Consider the following 24829-nt stretch of genomic DNA (forward strand, 5'->3'; position numbering starts at 1 on the left):
TTAGTAGCTGCAGTTTCAGATCCTTCTCAAAAGGAAAGTTCACCCAAACAAAAATTCTGTCATCCTTTACTCAGGCCCGTAGCCAGCCTATTGAAAGAGGTGGTTCTTTTTTTCTCAAAACATGGAGCTATATATCTCTATATCTATTAAATTATCTTGTTGAATGGTAATTATAACTGGACTTTTTTATGCAAACAAAAAAATCCTACAATTTGTCAAAGTTTTCACAGTTTTATAAATAATGTTATGAGACTAGAATTTTAAATGAAGAATTCTGTATAGGTTTGAAAGTATGAAAAAAATTCTTTTTAAAAAATACTAATTTATTATCATGCATCATTAAAAAACAACAACAAATAGGAATCTGTTAAAACTTATCTAAAACCAACTAAACATATTAAAAACTGTAACCTGTAGGTAAAAAGCAAATTGGCCAGCTCATTTCCTCAGTCAGAACTTGCAAATTTGAATGATTAAAAATTAAAGTAGTCTTAAAGTCTACTTCTATCAGTTACTTTCACTATTTATTATGACATTCTATCATAAATGGGACAAACTTTGATACATTTATTTTGTAGGTGTGAACTTGTTCAGAAGTTTTGGTTCGACTTAATTACACACCCCACAATCCTTTAGTTTAAAATAAATGATTAGTTATTACTCAGAATCTGCACATAAATCTAAAGAATTTATCTTTAACATTTTTTATTTTGTTTGGAAAATTATTTATACATAAACAAACATGCATGGCGTCAATTCCTACTCTTAGACATTTTCTGATTGAAGTTGACTTACTGCTCAAATCTTTCCGTATATGTGTAGCAAATATGTGTCAGATTTTTGGTACTATTTGAAGAACTGCTATCTATTGACTCTGATTTGAGTTAGATAGTTTTCCTGTAATGCTCTTATTTTATTTATTTTCATACAATTTTGTACAACTGTAATTTACTTACCCCTTTCTTTGTTTTGTTAGTCTTTTCTCTCTGCAGTTAATGTAACTTGTATTTTCCTCTCTTAAATTGATCTCCTGATTGTGGTTGTATGTTTTCATTTATGAATAAAAAAAATTATTAAAAGGGCTCGGTGAACACGATGGAAAAATAAATTCTCTGTAATTTCAATGACATAGTTTTGTTGGCCCTGATGTAGCATCAAACCCGCTATATTTCTCTACTCAAAACAGAACGACTTTTACGCGTGATTGTGTCTTTACACTAAATTTAGAGCAGAACAAATCTTCCTCAGAGCAGCCTCAGAGACGCCTTAATAAATGATGCTGAGCGCTCATCATCTCCAGCGCTGATCTTCGGTCAGAAGGGGGTGTGTTCTCATCAGAGTGCTGGAAATCCCCCATTAGTCACATAAAAGCGACCCGGACGGCGGCTCTACATCATATTAAAGCTCGACCCTGAGCCAAGCGAGGACTTTAAACTATGTAGGCACGGAGGACAGGGTTTAAATGGGCAATCTGATGGGCAGTTGGAGATACAAGGAGCCGAGCACAGTGGAAGAATGCGACTCGACGTGGGAAACGGACTCGGAGAGCGACGAGCATCAGCCGGGAGGAGAGGAGGAGGACAGCGGCATCTCCGAGTCCATGAGCCCGGCGGAGGCAGCCAGAGGAGGCGAACAGCTGGAGCACGGATCACCACAGGTACCCGGTGATAACAAAGGAAACAATAAGCATTAGAGCGATCGTTAGACGCATCTGTATGAACTGTAAATGTACAGTCGGTTGCACATTAGAAACAGCGTGTGTAGTAGTGTAGTAATCATTGTGGTTATGATATTTAAAATGCTTGTAAATCCATGTGGTGTAAGCACGCGTGCTGTGCGTGCCGAGAGCGTGGGCAATGTCAACCCATTATCATCAGCCATATAATTAATACTGAACACAACGTTATACTGAAAATTGCACGTTATAAATATCGAACAATTGCATTCAGTTAGTTGCACGTTTTCAGCAGGAGGAATACTGAGTAAATGATGAAAAAAAGGCTTTGTAAAATAATAATAATTTAATATTAATATGTAACAAAAATCTTTGTTTAAACAAGTTGTTTAAACAAGTATTTAACAAAATACTTTGTTTAAAAATCTGAGCCACAAATTTGACCCATTTACGACCTTTCACCTATCTATCTATCTATCTATCTATCTATCTATCTATCTATCTATCTATCTATCTATCTATCTATCTATCTATCTATCTATCTATCTGCTTTTACACTATTGTCATATATTCATAAATCAGATTTCAGAAAGAAATAACGTAATAATAATATCATTATTATTTAATATAATTCTTACAATTTTATTACTTTATAATAACAACATTATTACTTTACAACATTACAATATGTCATTCAATAACTAATATAAAAATAATGTATATGTTATCATACGAAATGCTAAAATGGCATCAAATTAACCAGAAAAAAGGGCTGATGCTGAAGCTTTTTTTGCTGACGCTAACTTATAAGGCAATAGGAGAGTTAAACATCTTTGACCTTGTTAGATGTCATTTCTAAAATGGCTCTGTCTTTTCACAAGGTTTCTGGATTTTAAGGCCACAGAGACTGTGACCTTTTCAATGTGACCTATTTCCTCACGGGAAATTTGGCTTCTCGAATTTCCTGTCAGCGGGAAAAAGGAAATTGGATTTTTATTCATTTGAAGCTGACTTTGATAACAGCTTGTCACATTCACGATTATAGTTTGCTTCTGCAAGCCCTGCATCCGAAACCTATATATTATCTAATGCGTTTATGTAAGTAAATGTAATGTTATTAATTAGTTAGCATCTTAGGCATGTCATTGGCCATCGCAGGCAAACAGCTTCATGTTGTGTGCAAGAGTACAAGCCTTCTGCGCATCGCCTTCATTCAACCATAAAGATGTTCAGTGTTTCAACATCACAAGAGGCAGAGAGCTAAAAATGTTCATGAATTAGTTAGAAAAAAAATACATAGTCTACAAAATGGAGCTCTTCTTTCTCTAGCATCCCAGTGGGGAAGAGCAGTGACAATGTAGCTCAGATGCTGATGAGTGAAGTCATTCATTCGTTTTTTCATCACCTATGGAACCATTCCATCCCTGTCACTTTTTTCCCTATCACACAGTTTGGTGACATGATGGAGTCCTCCACCAGGATGAAAAGGAGCTTTTATGCTGCAAAGGACTTGTACAAGTATCGCCACAGTTATCCGGTAAAGAGTTACGTCTACTCTCTTCACAATTCTCATACAGAGCTTTCTGAGAGAAAATGAGATTTTCAGTAAATATTGCTGTACAGTCAGCAGAAACACATTTAGTTGAGCCCTGATGTATTACTTGGACTCTTAACTCTCTCTATCCTTCATTCCTGATTTCTTTCTGTTGCTCAGAACTACAAGGAGCCTCGTCAGCCGAATGAATATCGTAATCTGAGGTTTTATCTGAATAAGATCCCGCTGGTGCCGGATGGTGAGTATGTTTACTTTTTTATATCATAATGAGAGAAGCATAGGACTGTACAATGAAATCTGGACTGGATAAGAGAACGGCAGTTGTGTTATTGAAAATTTCCTCATATGTACGGTATTGATTGTGTGTGGAGGTCTTTTCACAGCACAAAGTTCTTTTTATTGTTTAATAATGAACTTATATTATTGCTCTTTATAAGTATTATGTGGTGTCCCAATTGTTTGCAGTACCAATCTGTTTTATTGTTTTTAAATCACCATTATATTAAAGGAACTTCCTCCCTGGAGGTCCCTTGATTCTCATAATGAGACTGTGCCTTAATTGTTACTCGGGGAAATTTTGTTTGCAGTAATAACAAACAGCCATTTCAGGAATAAACGCACTGGTGCAAATAATGATCTAGACTAATCCATTTAAAAAAACATAGTCTTACACAAATGATCAATGTGCCAGAGAATTATCTTAATGTATTTTACTCTTGATTCCTTGAAGCTTCAAGGAATACTTGCCAACCAAAAGGAAAACTCAGTCTTTACAGTAGATACCTTTAAATTTCTAGTTAATTTTTCGTTTAGAATACTACTGGCTATTTTATTTTATATTATGTTATTTCATTATATATTTTTTAAAATGCACATATTTTCACCGTATTTGGAGAAGAAATCATTACATAGGATTTATATTGTTATTTATATGGTTTATATGGTCAGGATTCATTTGTTTAGCTCACTTTTTCCACTGGTTCTTGCGTTGAGAGCTTGCTGGATTGGATGATTAATGTGAAAACCTGTATGTGACAAATAATTTTGTCTCAATTGTCAAAAAGTTCTAAAAATACAGCATGGTGAATGTACGTTCTACAAATGTACCAAAACATTGGGTCCATAATAGCATTTACTAAGTTTTAGGATGACATTTTGCTCTCAGCTTTAACCCAAACTCTGGGTGTGTCCAGTGCAATCACACAACAGTTCATAACTTTTTGATTTAGTGGCTAAATTAAATAAATTTGTCCAATTTCATTAGAATATTTAGTTTGATCTGCTCACTCCCTAGCCGACAAGGTGGCTCAGTGGTTAGCACTGTCGCCTCACAGCAAGAAGGTTGCTGGTTCGAGTCCCAGCTGGGTCAGTTGGCATTTCTGTGTGGAGTTTGCACGTTCTCCCCATGTTCGCGTGGGTTGCCTCCCGGTCCTCCGGTTTCCCACACAGTCCAAAGACATGCAGGTATAGGTGAATTGAATAAACTAAATTGGCCTTAGTGTATAAGCAGTGCATGAGTATGGTTGTTTCCCAGTACTGGGTTGCAGCTGAAAGGGCATCCGCTGTGTAAAACATATGCTGCATAAGTTGGTGGTTCATTCCGCTGTGGCGACCTCTGATGAATAAAGGGACTAAGCCAAAGGAAAATAAATGAGTGAATGCTCACCCCCTAATGATGGTTTGGTTTAGGAATGGTGTTTTGAGGCATGTCTTCTTTTAAAAATTGTGTTTTTGTACATATGAAATCATATGAATTTAACAAATTAGCCACTTTTCTGAAAATATGTAACATAGTTCCGTTTCCTTCAATGCCATCAAGCTGGTTTGTCACTGTTTTAACCAAATTTGGGTTGAACCACTCAAAATATTTTGAGTGCAGAATGTCAATTTATACTATATGCATTCATAGCATATAGACTGTACTTTATAGTGGCTGTACAGTAAATATTGATTCAAAATACATACCTACTCAAACATATACCGACACTAATTTTGAAATACGAATCACAACGACATCCTCATACAAATCATGACAAAAAATTGGGCAGATACTTTGTAATCTAAACCTGACATGACACTAAGTTCTCAGTTTTTTAAATAGTGCTTTTGGTTGCTGCATTCTTTAAAATGTCTCCTTATATATTCTGCATCCACAGAAAATAAATAAATAAATAAATAAATAAATAAATAAGTTTGGAGCAACATTATGCTAAATAAATAAATGCAATTTATAGGGGCTTTAACCATAATGCTTTACCAGACATGTTTTGAAAATTGCTTTGGGTTAAATGTGTCGGCCAAATAAGAGATTTTATGTAGGTAAAAAAGTGCTGACATTTCCTGTACGCAAAGATGTGAACTTACACACTGCAAGAACATTTACAGTATCTCCAGACGAACAAGAAGCCGTTTTCACAAGCGAATACACATGCCAGCTGGTGTGAAGGAAGAACATGGCTTCTGGAGTGCTTCATTAACTGAATGTTTTCCCCCGGGCCACTTTAAGCAGTCAGACAGTGAAGACATCTCAGAGGAGCCATTGATTGGTTATTGTGGTCATGTTTGAGAATTAACTGGATCTGTTGTGCAAGCATTTAATGGCACCATAACAGTTTCACTGCTGTTTATGAAGAAGGTTGCACACACAAACACACACAAACATGTAACATTGTGCTGTGCGTCCCTCTGAGATCAGCATTTCCATGTCACAGATGACCTACACCTCGATTTACAAGCAGTTCTTTGTTTCTTCTTAAAGGTACAGTTCATCCAAAAAGAACAAATTTGTCAATGTTTATTCAACACAATAGTGTTCCAAATATGTCTGTCCATACAACTAAGGGTCAAGTTAAAGGGCACTACACTGGTTTGCTTCCCAGCATTCTGCACATTATCCAAACAAGAAAGAAAGTCATTTAAATTAGATCCATGTGGGAGTGAGTAAATGATAATGACTAGATAATTCGCTTATGGTGCCATTTGGGACTGAATCAATAATGTCTCTTAAGTCAACGTTTTACGAGTGAACCTGGCATGAAAAAACAAACATATTGACAAAAGAAAAAACAGATCTTGATAGAATTAAAATAAAAAAACTGCATTGAATGGAGTTTTAAGTGACTAATGCTGAGCTTTGCCTGTTGTGATGATTTATTATCTTGCTCTTTTGCCCCCCAGGTATTTACATTGAAGAAATCCTCACTAAATGGAGGGGAGACTATGACAAACTAGAGCACAATCACACATACATTCAGTGGTAAGCTATTTCTTTAATATTATACACTCCTAATGGTTCTTTATTGGTATTGATGAATCCATGAAAAACCTCTAACATCCGTGGAGCCTGTCCATTTCACAAACAGCTAAAGAAAGAAGAAAAACATTGTTCTTTAATGAACTGTTTAGTGAAATGTTCTTCAATGGCATCCCTGCAGGAACCCTATTTTGTAGCTTCTTTATGAGCAATATTCAGTAATTGCTTAATAATAATGCTTAATCTAGCCTATTTGCCTGAAGCTTATTATTATTGCTCGTTCAAAGAACATAAAAAGTTTCATGCTAATATGGGCATGAGAGATTTTTCGACGGCGAGACATGGATTAGATATGCTTATCTTTACCATCTGTTCCAAATAAACCTCATCTTCTTTAGATGCAAATCCTGTAGATCAAGGCAAAAATCAAACAAGAGCATGAAAGCGGACAAAGCCAGTGATAAAGACAAAATCAGCACATTTGTGGTACCTGCAGGTGAAAGGGTCAGCAACATCATCTTTGTCGACAAAAGGATGGCCTTAGGACTGCACTAGATATGAAGTTTCTTTAATGTTTAACGTTGCTCAAATATTCATGCGGCGCTTTGGCTGACATCATCTCTTTAGCAACTGAAGAAGCTTTGGGGAAAGTCGATGACTTGAGGGCATTTCTTGATTAAATGGTCCAATTTCCTTACATTAAAGATGCAGATGATAACTGTTTTAATCTTAATTTAAGATAAGCCATATTGTAGGAAAGTAAGTAAGCCTTTCCATTAATTTGAGATTAAATTAAACGTGATTAAATAAGCTTTATGCAAACACTATAGCAAAACAAAAAACAGTTGCTTGGGTACTTAAAGAATCAGCTTTGACACAGATGAAAACATTTCGTATTTGTCTTTTAAAGATGTTTCAGAAGACTTATGCCAAGGTCACACTAGAGTTTGAGCACGTGAAATTCTGTGGTGCTGCGAAAAGGGCCGGGATTAAACAAAATGATTATGCATTTTTTTAAAAAGTGAGCAACAGTAACTTTTTAATAAAAATACTTAATCTAGCCTATTAGCATGAAACTTTTTATTATTTCCCGATCAAAGAACATAAAAAGGTGCATGCTAATATGGACATGAGGGATTTTTTGGATGGTGAGATATGGTTTAGATGTGCTTCTCTTTACCATCTGTTCCAAATAGTCATTAAAAAAAGCGAGCGATTGCTCCATATTTAAAATTTCTGTGCAGAAAGGTCATGTTTTGATCTTCAATTGGTCTCACGCAGTCATGCGAGGCAATTTTGCTGGTCAGACTTCACCAAGCTTTGCAATGCAGCGATTTGCGAAACTTATTGCGCAAGCTTGCGTTTCTGGTCTGTTGCATTCGCATCTGTATGAATGGAAGTCTCTTGGGCAAAGTGCTGTGTTACCGCGGCTTAAGAGATTTTTTTGTATTGTAATTTTATTGTTCACTCATTGGCAATTAAAGAAATTTGTGATAATACATGAAAATTCTTACAAACAACCCCTACAAATAGAGCTGTTCAGATTGTAACTATTTTTAAAACGTTACTTTTAAGAAACTCGAATATGCTGTAATGCTTGCTTTGTATGGAAACATATTTAAAACCGATGTTCTCTTTCAGACTTTCTCAGATTAAGTGAATCCACATGGGGTTCAGTCTTTATAAGTTTTCCCTCATTAATTCATTTTACAATTGTCTAGTACAAATAAATGATTTTGCTTTATACATACAGTTCAGCAAACCAAAATAATGGAAGTTAAATGTTATATTCAATTGTAATATTCAATTCAATTCATCTTTATTTCTATGGCACTTTCACAATGTAGAGTGTCAAAGCAGCTTAACATAAAAGTTCTAGTAAATTAAAATGTGTCCGTCCAGTTTTCAGAGTTGAAGTTCAGTTTAGTCAAAGACTATAGAATATACAAGACGTTTCTGCAGATGTTGTGTGATTTGAACATTTAGAAACTAAATTAAATAGACAGTTATTCTATAATTTTATTGGTGATTCCTAATATGAAATATAATCATAAGCTTGGCAAGTAGTTTTGGAGAATTTTATGTTTTTCCATTCAAACAGAATGCCCAAGCATACTGCCCGAGAGGTGTTTCAAAGATGGCCGCCAAGTGAAAGGACTTGGTTAGAGGACACTTAGAAGAAAACTGGATACCTGTAACCACTGACATCAATAGAATCAAAACACACTGCAGTGTTTGGGTGTTCTGCGTTTGTCTGAGATAATACCTAAATGTGTATATTCCATACAAAGCATGAAGCTGATCGTCAGTTCTTGTCACGTGACTCACGGTTTTCAACTAGTGTGCCTGAAAATCCGCCTGAAAATATGTGCTCCAAATATGCACATGCAAGCCGCGCGCCTCCATTGGAAATAACGAACTTGTACACACAAAAGACGCGATATGTGAACAGCCACATAAACAGCTACTCGTCTCTTCACATTTAGAAGATAACTTCACACTCGATCCTAGCCAAAACTCCAATTTAGCCTGTTTAGGGCTTTGTGTTTTTGGAAACCGGTGTCCTCCCTGGTGACGACTATTGTCCTAGAATTCTTTCAATTCTAGTGCTTGAAGATGTTGCTGGTCGAGTTAAAAGCAGTCGAAAGTTCTTTAGAGACTGGACATAAACTGCATTTCACAGCAATATTTTAGTTTTCTGCTCAATGAAATCAAAGCAATGTCTGTATTTCCACTTGAAGAAGCAACTACTCTCCACAGCAACTATTTCAGAACGTGTTCTTCAGCAATTTAAAAGTGCATGCTCATTACTGTCGTTGCAGCGGAAAATGTTTTTTAAAAGAAGCATTTTTTTCCTTCTAAACACTATTTGTAATGTAAGTAATGCACTTACATTGACTTTAGCAACTGTATTCAAATTACAAAAATTTTAAATGCAATTTTACTGCGTTCCCCAAAAATATAATTAGAAAACAGTAACGCGTTACTGTGGAACGCTTTACACCCAACTATGACGAGTTCACACTCACCAATATTTGACTGAATAGAACATGTGTATTTGGCGTGCTGTCCAAAGACACCCTAAAGCTACGGTCACACTAGAGTTTTATCATGCGAATTCTGTTGTACGGCGCGCGAAAAGAGGCAGGATTAAACAAGATGATTAGACATTTTAAAACGTGACCGATTGGTCCATATTTTAAATTTCTGTTCAAAGAGGTCATGTTTTAATCCTCGACTGGTCTCAGGCAGTCAAATGATATGATTTCGCAAGTCAAAGTTCATCAAGCTTGAACTTTGCAATGCAGGAAACTGAGAAACTTGTCGCACAAGCTTGCATTTCCTGTCTGATGCATTCATATGCATATGAATGGAAGTCAATGGGGAGAAAAGTGCAGTGTGACCGCAGCTTTACTCGTGTTATTTCCCTTATCAGGATAGAGAGATTGCGGTCTGAGCGCTGTGTCTAGCCTCGCTCCAGAACGCTCTCCCTCAGATTTAAGTAGGTATCCGGTTTAATCGTGTGAAGATGGGGTGGTGGAGGGATGCTGAAGTCGAAAGAAAACAGAGGTTTGACTATTTATAGGGGTTTGGTCTTAAGCGGATTGCAAAATAGAATGATTGTCAATAATGAATTATCCTCTTCAAAACCGATCATGCTTCTCCCAAAATGTGTTCATAAAACATCACTAAAGGAATAATTTGATCCCCCCCCCCAAAAAAAAAATTTCATATTTTTCATAGTTTTTCTTTTTAAAAAACAATATTATAAAACACCAGCATCACTAATGAAGAGTTATGTAACCAGTGAATGAATTAACTCACATTCAGCGAGCACTGAAGGTTGTGTGGAGGTTAAACGGTGGTTGTGTGTCAATGTGTTCTTGTAAAGCTCTCAGTAGGGTGTTGTAACCTCTCGCCCGCTCTCTGTTCATTCCTGACTGTGCTGTTATTTCCGGGGTGAAAATAGAGGGAGGACATGATGCCCCGAGCCTGCGTGAAATAGCAGCACACTTCTAAAATCAGGCTTCATGCATATGCTGCCAATCGTACCCTTGCACCTCCTCCTTATAGCTTCTCTCATTCCCTCTACTCATTTTTTTTCTCGTTCACACTCCTTACACTTCCAGGGCTATTTGCATAATATCAATTAGCGAATGTAAAAGTGCTAGCAGACAGATCGCTAACATTTTGGCTCTTTACGTAAATTAAGACGAGATGACAGTGAAAGCTTGCTTGCTCCAGCAGGCATTCAGCCAGAACTTCACGACTTCAGAGAGAGATGAGAAACGAAAGAGGCTGATGAGAAAAAAAGAGACAGACAGAAAAAAAAAGATATGCCGAGGTTTGCTGGTTGTCCTTTGCTAGCGGTCAGCAACATGTAGGATCAAACAGCTGACGGAGAAATTTATCCATTATTGCACTTTGGTGTGTGTGTGTGTCTCTTTTTCTATCTCCCTTTCTATTTCTTATATCTTAGAAAGAGTCACCTTTATGGTGAGTAAAAATGTGTGATTTAATTGTCGGGTTTAATTTTTTAATATTTAATATACAATGGAAGTCAGAATTATTAGCCCCCTAAATTATTACCGCCCCTGTTTATTTTTTCCCCAAATTCTGTTTGATGGAGAGAAGATTTTTTCAACACATTTCTAAACATAATAGTTTTAATAACTCATCTCTAATAACTGATTTATTTTATCTTTACCTTGATGACAGTAAATAATATTTGGCTAGATATTTTTCAAGACACTTCTATACAGCTTAAAGTGACATTTAAAGGCTATTATCAGAAAAAAAATATGATCAGACATACTGTGAAAGTTGCCTTGTTTTGTTAAACATCATTTGGGAAATATTTGAAAAAGAATAAGAAATTCAAAGGGGGAGTGTGGGGGGGCTAATAATTCTGACTTCAGCTGTAAATATTAGCCCGTATTAATAAGTATATTGATATGTTAATGTTTTTAAATGACTTTAACAATTATAATTGCAGCAAAGTTACGAAATGTTGATTGACAATACAGATGTCTGCATCAACATGTTATTTGTTACGTACACAATATAGTATAAAATATATTACATAAAGCATGTTAAATTGATTTGAAATTAAGCCAAGTTAATGTTTTAAATAACTTTAAATCAAATGTGGGTAAAATATTGTGCCATCACCATTCCGCTTATAACAAATCTATGTATAAATAAAACAATAGACTCATTCTAACCTGCATTTAATAGGAAATTATAAGTTATCATATTAAACAAGGTAAGCCTAGTGATTTGAAGGATAGTAGCAACGAATCAAATTTCTTAAATCCAATGATTCATACACTGTAAAATACAACATTCAACTTCATCAAATAAAATGAGTGTAGTTAACTCAAAATTGACTGAAAGGTAATTCTACCCATTTGAAAAGAGTTTTGAACTCAGTGTTGAAGGTAATGAGTAGGCCCACACAGAATCTGCGCATGCAGATTTTCTGCAGATTTCCGCAGAATTTAGCAGATTTTTAGCCCATCATTAATTCCGTTTATTTCCTTGAGTAAATGTGTGTAAATCTTTATTTATTCAGATTTTAAATTAATCACAGTAATATTATTGACTAATATGAAAATGTTCATCTGATTTATGTACAATGCAGTTTGTACAGTAATATTTTCTGTCTTTTAGTAGATATATTATATGAGAGACTTGTTTGTTTACCAAATAAAGTGAATATAATTGAATTTGCATTGTAAACATTAAATAAAAGTTTAAAAGATATTATTTTTTATTTCACATATTAAGGTTTTAGTTATGATACTCCCAAAGTAATTCCGCAGAAATCCGAAGATTTTTACCAAAATTCTCAGCAGAAATAGCAAAAAACGTCCGCAGATTCCGTCTAGCCCTAGTAATGAGTTAATGACATGGCTCATTACTTCAACTTAAATAGAGTTAGTTCACAGTACTCATATAGATTAGTTTTTTTACTCAAATGGTTTGTAGCAATCGGTTTCCTCAAATGGTTTCAGTTGCCTTAACTTATTGGGTTTTACAGTACTCGGTTTGAGTTCTCTTCATTTACTGAGTTTTACTGTGCTCAAATTGCTTCTTTTACTCAAATAGATTAAGTTCACAGTACTCATTTGGATTCGTTTTTTAACTTAAATGGTTTGTCGCAATCGGTTTTCTCAAATAGTTTAAGTTATCTTAACTATCTGGGTTATACAGTGTTATTAATATGATGAACATATCAAGAAATATGATTCTTTTAGTACTGTACAGTACCAGTAACAGTGAATTGCATTGTGGGTGTTTCCTGAAAATCATAGTACAAATGCATGATAATTACAATTTAGTAATGCCACTATGCTTTGCAGTATATAATTAATTACATTACATTATCCTTTATATGACTTTATATGAGATTGACACTTATTTTCATGCAAAACATTTTTCAAAACATCTGTTTGAAAGTGTTTATTTAAAAGTGTTTCTTTCACTAATAAATAATGACAAAAGATGAATCCTAGCTTGTTTATTCACTTCTGTTACAGGCTTTTCCCACTTCGAGAACAAGGCCTAAATTTTTATGCTCAAGAACTCACTCAGGATGAGATAAAGGTAAGCATCTGAAATCAAAATGCCATTTTAAGACAAGAAATAATATAAATAGTGTCTTTTTTTGTTACGAACATCTTTCTTTTCAAATTTTTAAAAAAATATTTGATTAAGTATGTCTTAGGGCTGCACGATTAATCAAAAAAAGATCACCTCGATTCGACCTTACACACGATCTAAATTCAGCTTTTCTACGATTCAGCCAATTATATTTTTAAGATCAAGAGAGAAGCATAAAGATGGTCGCACAAGTCTTCACATTGTTTTCGAGATGTACACCTCTAAATAGTGTTAGAAGTGTTGCATACTGTATTTATAAGTTATAATAAGGTAAAAATGAAATTTCTGTCTTAATGTAATGACGTATTCGTGGCCATAAAAATCACACGAGCTGACGCGCTGTTTATTTACAACCGAGAGGATGCATGCGTGCTTGTGAATGATGTCTACTTTAGTGAACAGAACCTGCAAAGGAAATTTGATAATGACAAACGTTTCATTTTACTAGTGAAATAATGGTCTAATATGTTGTCAAACATAATAATTCAACTTCAGAATTTTGAATAGTTGTATTCTGATGTCATCACTTTACTGTGAATTAACAACCAGGACATATTTGAAGTCTGTTCAAGTCCACCATTCCAAGTCTATACAAAATTGAGCATTTTAACAAACAGTAGAGCTACAGTACACATAAGCCTGACATTATTATTGTTGCTTTACCTTATTTTTGAGAATTAGCAATGATAATAGCCTACTTGTATTAACCTTTTTTTTCACATCTACAGAATCGTAAGAATAATCGACTTATTTTAAGCAAAAAAACTGTGATTCTCATTTTAGCCAGAATCATGCAGCCCTAATATCTGTATTCTTGATTTGTCAGCAATCATCTCTTCAAGCAAAATAAATGAATGGTTTCGATCTGTTTTGTGGTATATATAACTACATATATAGAACTATATACAGTATATATTGTATACCACTATATTGTGGTATATAGAACTAAAAACTTGAGGTATTTTGGATGGAAAAAAATAAACCTTTATTCTTACTAGTGTTATAACGCCTAGTCAAACATGTCAGAACATCCATAAATATGTTTTAGCCAGAGACACTTTCTCTGTTTTACCTTTTTCCTTAAATCAACTTTTTATCCTCTGATTTTCATTGCCAAAAGGAATTCCAAAGCACTCGGGAAGCCAAGAGACGATTCCTCCTAGCGTATACAATCATGCTGGATTTCTTTGGAATCAAACTCCTGGATAAAAATGGAAATGTGTCTCGAGCCCCAAATTGGCAAGATCGCTTCCAGCACCTGAATGAGTGAGTTATCTCATAAATACGACTCCTCTCCTCTGACCTTTGTTCTAATTCTGCACCAGTTATCTTGACATACAGGTAATCTCATCTCCCAGTCTCCTGCCATATTTAGAAAGCTTCATTCCATCTATAGTCTCTTATCCCTGCACCACAGATTCACAGTCATGACCCCGACTGAACCGTCATCTCATGCAGAGGCCAGAGAAATGGGTCAGATGCATAGAAGACGCTATTTAGCGAACATCAGAGATAAATACAAAACAATTTACATGTAAGGAGATTTATAGCATGGACAGAAATGCAGAGACACTTAAAAAGGACAGTTGAAAATGAGATTGATGAACACATTGGGAAGGAAGGGAGTGAGAAAATCCGCAGTGCAGGGGACTGAGTTGTAGACGTACTGTAGATGACTCTGCGTGTCTGTCTGTGTGTCATTGCCCCAGGACAGAGCCATGTAGGACACATTTATAGTACATTACAGAGACACAGTGCCCTACACTAATATTGGCACTCTTGGTAAATTTAAGGGGGGGGGGGGGGGGGGGGGGGCACTGGGAAATTCATCTAATGTTTAACCGTTTGACAAAGCAATACAACAACACACACAATAAATGAAATGAGGTTGTTTTTGGATGAGAGTTGAGGCTTTATTTTAAACTTTTTGAAACAGTTTGTGGAAATGTTTGTGTTGTTAGATAGTAGTTTTGGAGACTTTCTGACCACTTCTGTAATTTTCTATTCTTGGATATTTTTTTTTAAACCACGCTCTGCCTAATGGTATGTTTTTACATGAAGGGCATACATCATCTTCCAGACTGATTCATAACACTTTCAGTTGACTGGAATTTCTTATAGTTATTGCCCTGAAAGTGGAAATGGGCGTTTTCAGTGTTTTTGCTATATTGTTTTGTAGTCATTTCCTTTTGTGTGGAGGTCAACAACTTTTTGACTTTTTCTTCTGCTTTTATTCATTGCGATGAATGACTTGTGTTACAGACTAGGGACTAAACTAAATCGGCCGTAGTGTATGTGTGTGAATGTGAGAGTGTATGGGTGTTTCCTTGTGGCTGAAAGGGCATACACTGCTTAAAACATGCTGGTGGTTGTAGTTGGTGGTTCATTCCCTTATGGCGACCCCTGATAAATAAGGGACTATGGGACTAAATAAGGGAAAAAATAATTAATGAATGAATCCATAAGGGTGTCAATTATGGTGGCACAAATATATCTTTAACCATATATATATATATATATATATATATATATATATATATATATATATATATATATATATATATATATATATATATATATATATATATATATATTAACAAGGATTTGTTTTTTGATAAAACTGTTTTTTTGTTCTTCAAGAGTTCACACTTAGCTGATGATTGGTAATAAGCTTGTTTAGCATGCTGGGCGAGAGGGGAGTTTGAGCTCATGTAGCTCTCGAGAACTCCCCGTTTTATTTCTGGCTAAATGGCAGATATAAGATGGCTAAGGAGATATACGGCTTGCTAAGAGCTTGACTATGATGCCAATTTGGTACGTACAATTGACTTAGGTTGTGTGTTTTTTTTTTGGACTGTGAGAGGAAACCGGAGAACCCAAGGAAAACCCACGCAAGCATGGGCAGAGCGAGCAAACTCCACACAGAAATGCCAACTGGTTTAGTTAGGACTTTAACCAGAAACATTCTTGCTGTGAGGCAACAGTGCTAATCACTGGGCAATCACTGGGCCCTGCTAGTTCTCTCCGCCCACCGTTTCCATGTGCCTGTCAGTGTGTCTCCATCTCCGTCAGATAAACAGCACAGTGACAGACATGAAAGAAGCAGATCTCACATAAAGTTTGTTAGAAATACTATAGGAAGAACTTTCCCAATGATTATTTGATGTATTTGTTGTGGAGTTAATTCAAGCCTTTCTGTGACGAGTCACACACAATGTCATTACAGTTCACACAGCATGCACGTTTAACTTTGCACAGTTTTTGCATGGCAAATGTGACAGGATACACGTTAATATCCATTGCTGTATGGATATCCGTTATGTTAATGTACAAAATAAACTTGATTTATTGTTGACAAACCAAGATTGAATCATCTTCTTTTATAATTGTTCTGACACGCGGCTGTGGTGATAAAGTAAAGCTGAAGTAAATCGCTGTAATTCATTACAAACATGCACTGTTTTAAAAACGTTTTAAACTTGTAAAACTCATTCTTGATCTCATTTGATGATGATTGATGATCACAGAGAGTTGAACAGATATTTTAATCCCAGTTGCTTTGCGCATGTCCTGTCTTGTTAATATGATTATGCGCATTACTACGAAGACATGTTAATATGTGGCTGTCAATCAATTCGGTGGGCGGGGAAACCGCACTCCTGGGCTTCAAAATGGGAGAGATTTGGATCCTATTTTAACGTCAGGAAATTAAAAAAGAAAATAAAAAGAGACTTATTGTGTTTCTATCACTACAAAAGACAATTTTCATCATGGTGCTTTTTAAAAACTTTCCTTAAAAACTTTCTTTTAATGAACAAAAAAGCACCCTTCATCTATGGGCAGGAGTAAAATTATAGCAAATTTTCAATTCTGGTTAACTATCCTCTTAAAATATCAAAGCATCCTTTCATGTTTGACATGTGTGAAACCTACAGTACATTCTAACTTTTTCTCTAATAGTAACTTTTGTCCTATAACCGTTTTTTTCCAGGTCACAGCACAACTACCTGCGTATCACTCGCATTCTGAAGAGCCTTGGTGAGCTGGGCTTTGAAAGCTTCAAGCTGCCTCTGGTGCGTCTGTTATTGGAGGAGGCGTTGGTGGAGGGCACTTTACCCAACATGCGTCACAGTGCACTGGAATACTTCGTCTTCACGCTGCGCCAACATGCTCAGAGACGTGCCCTGCTCCGCTTTGCCCAGCGCCACTACCAGCCACCGGAGAACTTCATCTGGGGGCCACCCAAAAAGAAACGCATCCCAGCCTCTATCTCCACAGGGACAAGAGTGGGGAAAAACGAGGTGGTGGAGAGAAGTGTGGCCAAAGCCAGGTCACCCAGGGAGGGCAGGAATAACATGGAGAGAGAAATGGAGGACATGGAGGAGAGGAAAAGTGGTGAGTGGAAAATGGCAAAGGGGACTAAAATGCTACAGGAGGGCAGAGGGAGGGTGGATATAGAGGAATATATTGAGACCATTCCTCTGTAAGAACTGAAAGAGAGAGATTCTGGAAATGCTAAAAGAATGGCACCGCAATATTATTCCATACTATTGCCTTTTAGAGACTTGCTTTGTGAAGAACTTGACTGTTCGCCATTTTGTTTTTAATATAAAGTGTTTTTCTTAACTCTGAATACTTTTCACAAAGTGTTTGCAGATGAATTTCTCTACTGCGGTTCTTGCTTGCAGGCCTCTGGTGAGTTCTTAGCACATGTACAAGTGTGAGTATCTGTAAGTGCTACCTGAACACTTTCTTTGTGTGAAATATTGCACTTTTTGACTCTTCAGTCTTCCCCTGTGAAAGAATATTATTATCTTAGATGGCAGGCTTTATTTGTTAATTGTAAGTTGGCTTCTCAGACGGATGCATTTTCTTTTTCGGGTTCAGAAAAACTTGACAAAGTTTCTTGGAACAGATACTTGTAGCTTCTTGTAACAGATCATGATAATGTGTACCAAGTGTAAATATACTTTCAGGAATTTTCAGGTAATTGATCTTCCATGTTTCTATAGGTATGTGTGAGAGTTTAAATCAGTTCTCAAATACGTCTTGCAATATAAAAGTGCCTCTTTTTGTTAGCTAATGTTATGTGCTCTTCCATTTTGAGTTGCAGTGCAGCAAACTTGAATTTCAGCTGTTTATGTTATTTTTGGAAAAAGAAAAGCTATGAACAACAAATGCCATTTAGATATCATTAAATATAGTGTGAGTGCTGTGATCATAACACAGCAAGATTAAACTATTAGCTGAAATGACATTTGAAAGGTTATTATAGCTTAAAATATGTAATACTCAAATACAAACCAACACATTTTCACATGTGAAAGGTTATACAATTTCTTCTGGAATTTAAATCTTAGTGTTTTTTACAAGCAAATGCTTGTACCTCAGAAAGACCATTTATTGTACATACTGTAGCTTGTTAGTAATTAAACAGAGTAAGGTATATTCCAAAACAGTATAAGCATACATTATATTTTTACCAGTCATTTGTCTAAATGCTGAGAATAAATCTCCCAATATTCTCACTGAATCTTTTTTATGACACCCATCAGTAAATATATACAAGTATTGAACATGTTATGTTTTTTTTTCCTGGGAATAATTTTTCTAAAGGGGCTGTTGTCATGGAATTGAAGAGTTAAAAACAATTGTTATGTGTAAATGAAATGACACAAGGAGAAAGTACTGAACTACTGAAACGTATTTAATACTTTTTTGGCTTTTAAGGCTTTTTTGGTTATTGGCAGCTTACAGATGACTCTCATTGCTCACGGACTTCAACAGAGTGTAAAAATCTTGATGGTTCTGTGGGTCTCGTCTATTAAATCTAATCTTTAATTTGTATTTTCTATTGGGTTCAAGTCAGGTGATTGGCTGGACCATTCTACAGCTTTATTTTCTTTCTCTGAAAGCATTTGAGAGTTTCCTCGGCTGTGTTTTGGATCATCTTGCTGAAATGTCCACTCTGGTTTCATCTTCATCATCCTGCAAATGAAGATGTTGGACTGAAGCAGTGAATATTAATTTACAATGACGAAGGGCAGAGAGTCGCTGAATAACTACTGAGAGATTTCAGCTGCTGTCTGGGTTTTCACAGCCTTTCTGCACCTCTCTTTCTTCATGTGTTCAATACTTTTTCCCTGTTTCATTTCATTTTACAACAAATAACTTAATTTGTAAACAAATTAGATTCGTTTTCTTTGCATATAAGGATTTCTTTGGTTGTTACCAACATCCAGGGAAAATTTCAAGTCAATGGCACCTTTAGAATGTTTTCTGAGAAAAATAATAACGTTCAATACTTATCTTCCCCACCGTATGTTTGAAATGACTCAAAGTGATGGAGCAGGTCACATATCTATGTGTGAGAGTGTTTGCTGCCTTTCATCTAATCATACAGTGTTTGTGTGGACAATCAGGGCTATTGATGGTCACTATTAACAACTAGTTTTTTCTTATTAGATATTAATTAATAAGGATCAAGCATGTATGCGATATGTGTTTGTTCCACACTGCTGTTTCAGAGTGTATCCAGAGGGCTATTCAATACCTCCACAGCACAGGTGTGTTTGTTTGAATGTGATGTAGTTTATTTTAGTTTCTAATGACACACAAACAGAAGTGACAATTTCCAGGAAAGGCTAAATCCCATTCTTCCGTTAAGGTATCAGAAATCTAGCTTCCTTGGTTTGACCTTAAACAATAAAGACTGTCTATCTTAGTTTTTTCATGCAGTAAATATTTAGATTGTGCATACTTTTCTGTTGGCTGTTTAATGTGTGCAAGTCATGCATAAAAAGAGTGGACTAATATATCCTGTGTCCAAAACTTGAAAAACAACCCGGTCATGTATTACAATGCGTTTAATATTGTTCTTTTTTTAAAATAGCATTTTAAAATAGAGCACAGATGTGCCCTGCAATATCCAACTGTGCATGTGGTTTAGTTCAGTTGCTACAAAAAGTGCTAATTTATTCATAAATGTCTGTTTTATCACGTTTACTTAGAAATAAGCATTAGATATTTGCTTGATGATCTCTTAAGCAGAATTTGATCCTGATTTTTAGATGTATTAAGCTTCGGAAACCAGTCGGAGACCTGTTTTATATAAAAACGTTGCCTTTTAAGTCACATTATAGGCAGCGAGACGTCAGTTTCAGATACAGCCAGTGACTTCTCTCCTGTTGGGAAACAAATAGCCATTTTCTCTTTATTGAAAAGACTGTTGATCCATATTTCAATGTTTCTTGTGCCATAGTTGTGTGGAAACAGTTTAACTGGCCTCAAGTAAGTTGCCAGAAGTGTTATGTTTTTATTTATAACTTGTTGGGAAGTGATGATTTGTTATCAAAGCAAATGTGACATATTTGGAAGTTCATATTTGGACATTTATTATGTGGCCTACTGTATAATAAAGTGCAGCTCTTTGAATTGTTAGTGTGTTTATGTGCAGTATTCTAATGAATGTTTTGTGAAGTTTACGGTCTCATTTTTAAAAGTATCTCAATGATTACCCAAAGTAAATTTATTTCAGCTGAAATCAACTGAATTTATGTCAATGCTAGTCACATGTGCACATTCAGAAGACAATGTGCCTATTTTTTTTTTTGACTTTTTTTTGCACGTGGATGTGAGCATATATATAGCACTATATAACTATAATTTCATTATTAAATGTTTTGTTAGTTTCAGAAAATCTGATTGGTTACAGGTTTTTGAGACTAAGTATTATAAACATTTATAATTCATAATTACAGCAAAATAATATTAAATTTTCTTAAATATACACTTTTTTGACAAGAAATGTAATAAGCACAAAATAAAATGTTTGGGTTTGAGAGTGTTTAACCATTAAAATGCAACTAAAATTAAAAACGCCATTTAAAGGTCAAAAAGTTATGACTCCTGCTTCAGCTTTTGGCTCCCGTTTCTGCTATTTGTGTAATGTTTTACAATAGCAACCGACTAACTGCATATCACCGCTTTCATATGTCATTTCAAAACAATCTCTTGGCTTAAGATAAAGCGGTCCTGCCTTTACCCTTGACAGAGGACAAGATAAATATCACTCTGTCCTGTCCCATAATCCACAGCACTCAGTTGAGATTATTGTAAAGTCTAGGAATTCAGTTAAAACTGAGAGGAAAATCACAGAAGAGCAGCACCATATGGTCTGTTCAGGCAGTCTGGTCTCCGGTGGGCTTAAGGAGACTGTGTGTGGCGTAATAAGCGTGAGTTTTGCTGAAGCTTGTCAAAGCATCAGTGTTCGGGATGGTTTTCCTGACGTACACCTGTGAGTGTGAGTCTTCACTCGGAAAGCTGTCAAACACACACCTGTCGGCTCTCCTGCTGTGCTTCTGCTCATCTTTTGCTGTCATGTGCTTCACTTCAACACAAAGTCTGTCTCTGGCTACTTTAACTACAAACTACAATTCTAAAATATTTTAGTAAAATGCAATAATCAAAAAAACGTGGGATTTGTTAAATCTTTTTAAACTTTATCAAAAGTTAAAAACTGACAAAAGTACAAAAATGTTTTTCACTTACCAGATATATTGCATTCAAATATGATTAAATTTTGATGTTGAGGACTACAGTACAACATACACTAAACTTTTGGGACAGAGACACACATAACATCTTTCCTTTTATATACGACTAGGCAAGGGCCAGTATAAGTTTGTGACGGTATGATAAACTTTCTACAGTTTCAAGGTATTGTGATTACTGCTCTCTTCTAAATGTCTTAGTGATAAACAACACATTTCCCCCCATTAAACACAATATAAAGTATTTCATTTTCCTTTTTTTTACAATTCACATTTATAATATTTTGGAATTGGAACAGTAAACATGTCAGGCTAAATAATTAAAAGAAATCATCGAATCAATAAATTTTCTAAACCGATGTAAACCTTAAAACTGTTTATCGTCCCATGCTTAATTACAAAATTTAAATGTTTAAGAATCAGAGATTCCAACCATTACAGTTTTTATAAGATGTTTTTTACACAGTCTGGCATGTCAAGACTTCACCTTCTCAACAGTCAGTGGTTGCCATTGTCAATTTCTCCTTTTCATGACGGGACGTATATTTTGATCTGTACTATAGTTTTTTTTTTTTAAACATAATTATTTTTATTATTAGTTTATAATTATTATAATTATTAATTATTATTAGTTTTTCACCTTTAATTTGACAGGACAGTAGCTACATTTCATCCACCTATTTTTATGTGCATTTTGGATTATGCGCATGAAAAAGGGGTTAATGAAAACACCAAGATGCGCATAAATTTTGAAAATGTGCATAAAAACATATGTGCATAACTGAGTAGGATAAACTTTTTATTCGATAAGAAAAGATGCACATAAACTACGATGGAAACACTTTTACTGAACAAATTCCAGTATGCGCATTAAAAAAGGTCATGTGATTTTGTTATAAGTGATCATATGCTGATAAAAATGTGTACGAATGGACAAACCAGCAAGCTGAGCGCATTGTAATCTGAAATGTTGTTTTGGTCATTCTAAAACCCTGAACCATCTCAGTATTAGTGTTGTTATATTATTAATGACCTCCAGAATCAAGAGCGTCTGTGCTTCGCGTCACACACCACCGCATGTTCACTGCATGTCAGGATTGCCCTCTGAGGCACTTTAAGTCATTTATTAAACAAAGAAAAGATTCACGCAGATTCTCTCATCGCAGCAAATTCCATTTATTCTTGTTGATATTTGGCGCCAGATAATGGAAGTGATGATTTTGTTTGCTTTGACTCCTTGTATGGAAGCGCTGCTTTATTAGCACATCTTTTATGCGATAATCTACTTTAGCGCATAAAGTTAATTCATATTTTTGGATGGAAACATAGCGTGTGAAGAGTATTGAGTATCAAACAGAGCGGGTAAGAATCAAGTGGGTCCTCAATGCAGCCTGTAGCATGATGATGTACTGGATCAAGCACAATAGTGGAGATGCATGTGTGTGTGAGATTGTTGCTAGATAAGGTAATTTTTTTATATTAATGATTAAATTACCAACTACATTGTGTTATTAATGTCTATCCCAAGCTTCACATTTATTATTCACATTTATTAGCTACACCTACCCCAACTGTCACAGTAGCATGGGCGTTACAATGTGCTGATCCAGTACGTCACGGCTAAAGACTACAGCAAGGACATCTTAGAAGAATCGGCAAAGATTTTTGAGTCTGGAATTTAACTCGGGTGACGTGAACAATATAGTTCTATGTTTTGATGCACTAACCACAAGTCTATTGGCACCGACTGAATAGATTTTTATGCTAAAAGTTCAACTGTTCTTATTAAATATGTATGTGATTTTCCTAATGTGATGTTGAATGATTTACATTCAGTCCTAAGCCAGTCAATTTGACCCAACGAATTAAAAAGAAATCCTCTCCATTCCTAAATTTTGAACCCAATACAACAGTTCATTTAGATGTTTCGTGGCTCAATATGCTTCAGTTACTGTAGCAGTCAGTAAAGCCATGTTTGACTACAGTGCTCTTCCTCTCCTTGTGTGTGTTAAATGTGCTGAGCGGCCGCACTGATCGGGACTGACAGAATGAGGTGCTGGGGCTTGTGTTGCGGAGTGGATATTACCCATGAATCACTGTCCTAGCCTGTGTGTGTGTTTGTGTGTGTTTTACTGTGCTTAAGTCTCATTAAATTAGCAGCCTCAAAGCTTCGTGCCACAGCTCTCAGTTAAACCTCCAACATGCAGCTGCTCAGGCATCAGCCACAGGCCAGGTGAGAATGGATCTGTCAGGGTGTTTTACAAGAGACCTACTGAATGACAGAGCCGTCTCTGTCACACAAGTCATGTCAATTTATATCTGCTATCTCAAGCCATGTCTATATCCTGTCTATTTACTGGAAAATATGCTTACTTTCTAAAACAACAACAACTATAACAAAAATAAGTCATTTATTAAGTGTGTCTCCAGATGAATAAGCTTATCTATTACAGAATTACTAGCTGACACTGGTAAACTTTAGCCACTCGTTTTCATTAGTGAGGCCGGTGCATGTGGCCTCTAGGTGTTCAAGCTGTTGGGTCACCTCAGTTGAGTCTCAATTTAAGACAACTTATGCGCTGGTTGTGAGCCGTGACCATGGAGTTAATATTGTCCAACTTAGTTAAGCCTCTTAAAAGAGGCTTTAAAATCTTCGGCAAGAAAGGCTCTGAGCTCCTTGTATATAGCGCTAATTTCAGCTAGCGTGATGCTAAAGCTAGGTGGGGAATACATTTTACAGCCTTTTTCTACCTTTTTACCCTTTTCTTTCGACATGTTAAGAGAGAATTTAATACTACACACTCTAAGAAAGAAAAGTTATTAGATGTAGGTTGCCAAAAAGGTCTAAAACAATGAGGTTTGTAAATAAGGAATGAAAAGTTAAAAGGAGCTGGTGGCACTCATGTCTATACCAAAGGTGACCTAACCGGAAACTATCCTGACACTGGTAAACTTAATAATAATACAAATTAATAGTAATATTAATATTACTATTTGAACTACTAGTATGCCTGTATTAGTATTATATTATTAACGATAATACAAAAGTAATCTATGGATGGCACGGTGGTGCAGTGGGTAGCGCTGTTGTCTTACAGCAAGAAAGTCGCTGGTTCGAGCAGTGGCTT

General features: G+C 35.6%; 1 protein-coding gene across 1 annotated transcript; it reads left to right on the forward strand.

The window, feature by feature from the left end:
* Window positions 1–1398: 1398 nt before the first annotated feature.
* Window positions 1399–18543, forward strand: ogfrl1 (opioid growth factor receptor-like 1). Its single transcript, XM_056471027.1, has 7 exons — window positions 1399–1657; window positions 3126–3212; window positions 3390–3468; window positions 6408–6486; window positions 13026–13092; window positions 14270–14415; window positions 17141–18543. Exons 1-7 carry the CDS (start codon window positions 1463–1465, stop codon window positions 17634–17636), a joined length of 1149 nt encoding a protein of 382 aa, XP_056327002.1. The 5' UTR covers window positions 1399–1462; the 3' UTR covers window positions 17637–18543.
* The last annotated feature ends 6286 nt before the right edge of the window (window positions 18544–24829 follow it).

The sequence above is a fragment of the Danio aesculapii genome, chromosome 13 (genome assembly GCF_903798145.1).
Source record: "Danio aesculapii chromosome 13, fDanAes4.1, whole genome shotgun sequence".
Lineage (NCBI taxonomy): Eukaryota > Metazoa > Chordata > Actinopteri > Cypriniformes > Danionidae > Danio > Danio aesculapii.

Coding starts and splice junctions, on each gene's coding strand:
- ogfrl1 (XM_056471027.1), top strand. CDS start 1,463: ATGGGCAATCTGATGGGCAGTTGGAGATACAAGGAGCCGAGCACAGTG. Junction 3,469..6,407: donor GATCCCGCTGGTGCCGGATG/GTGAGTATGTTT, acceptor TTTGCCCCCCAG/GTATTTACATTGAAGAAATC. Junction 14,416..17,140: donor CGCTTCCAGCACCTGAATGA/GTGAGTTATCTC, acceptor GTTTTTTTCCAG/GTCACAGCACAACTACCTGC.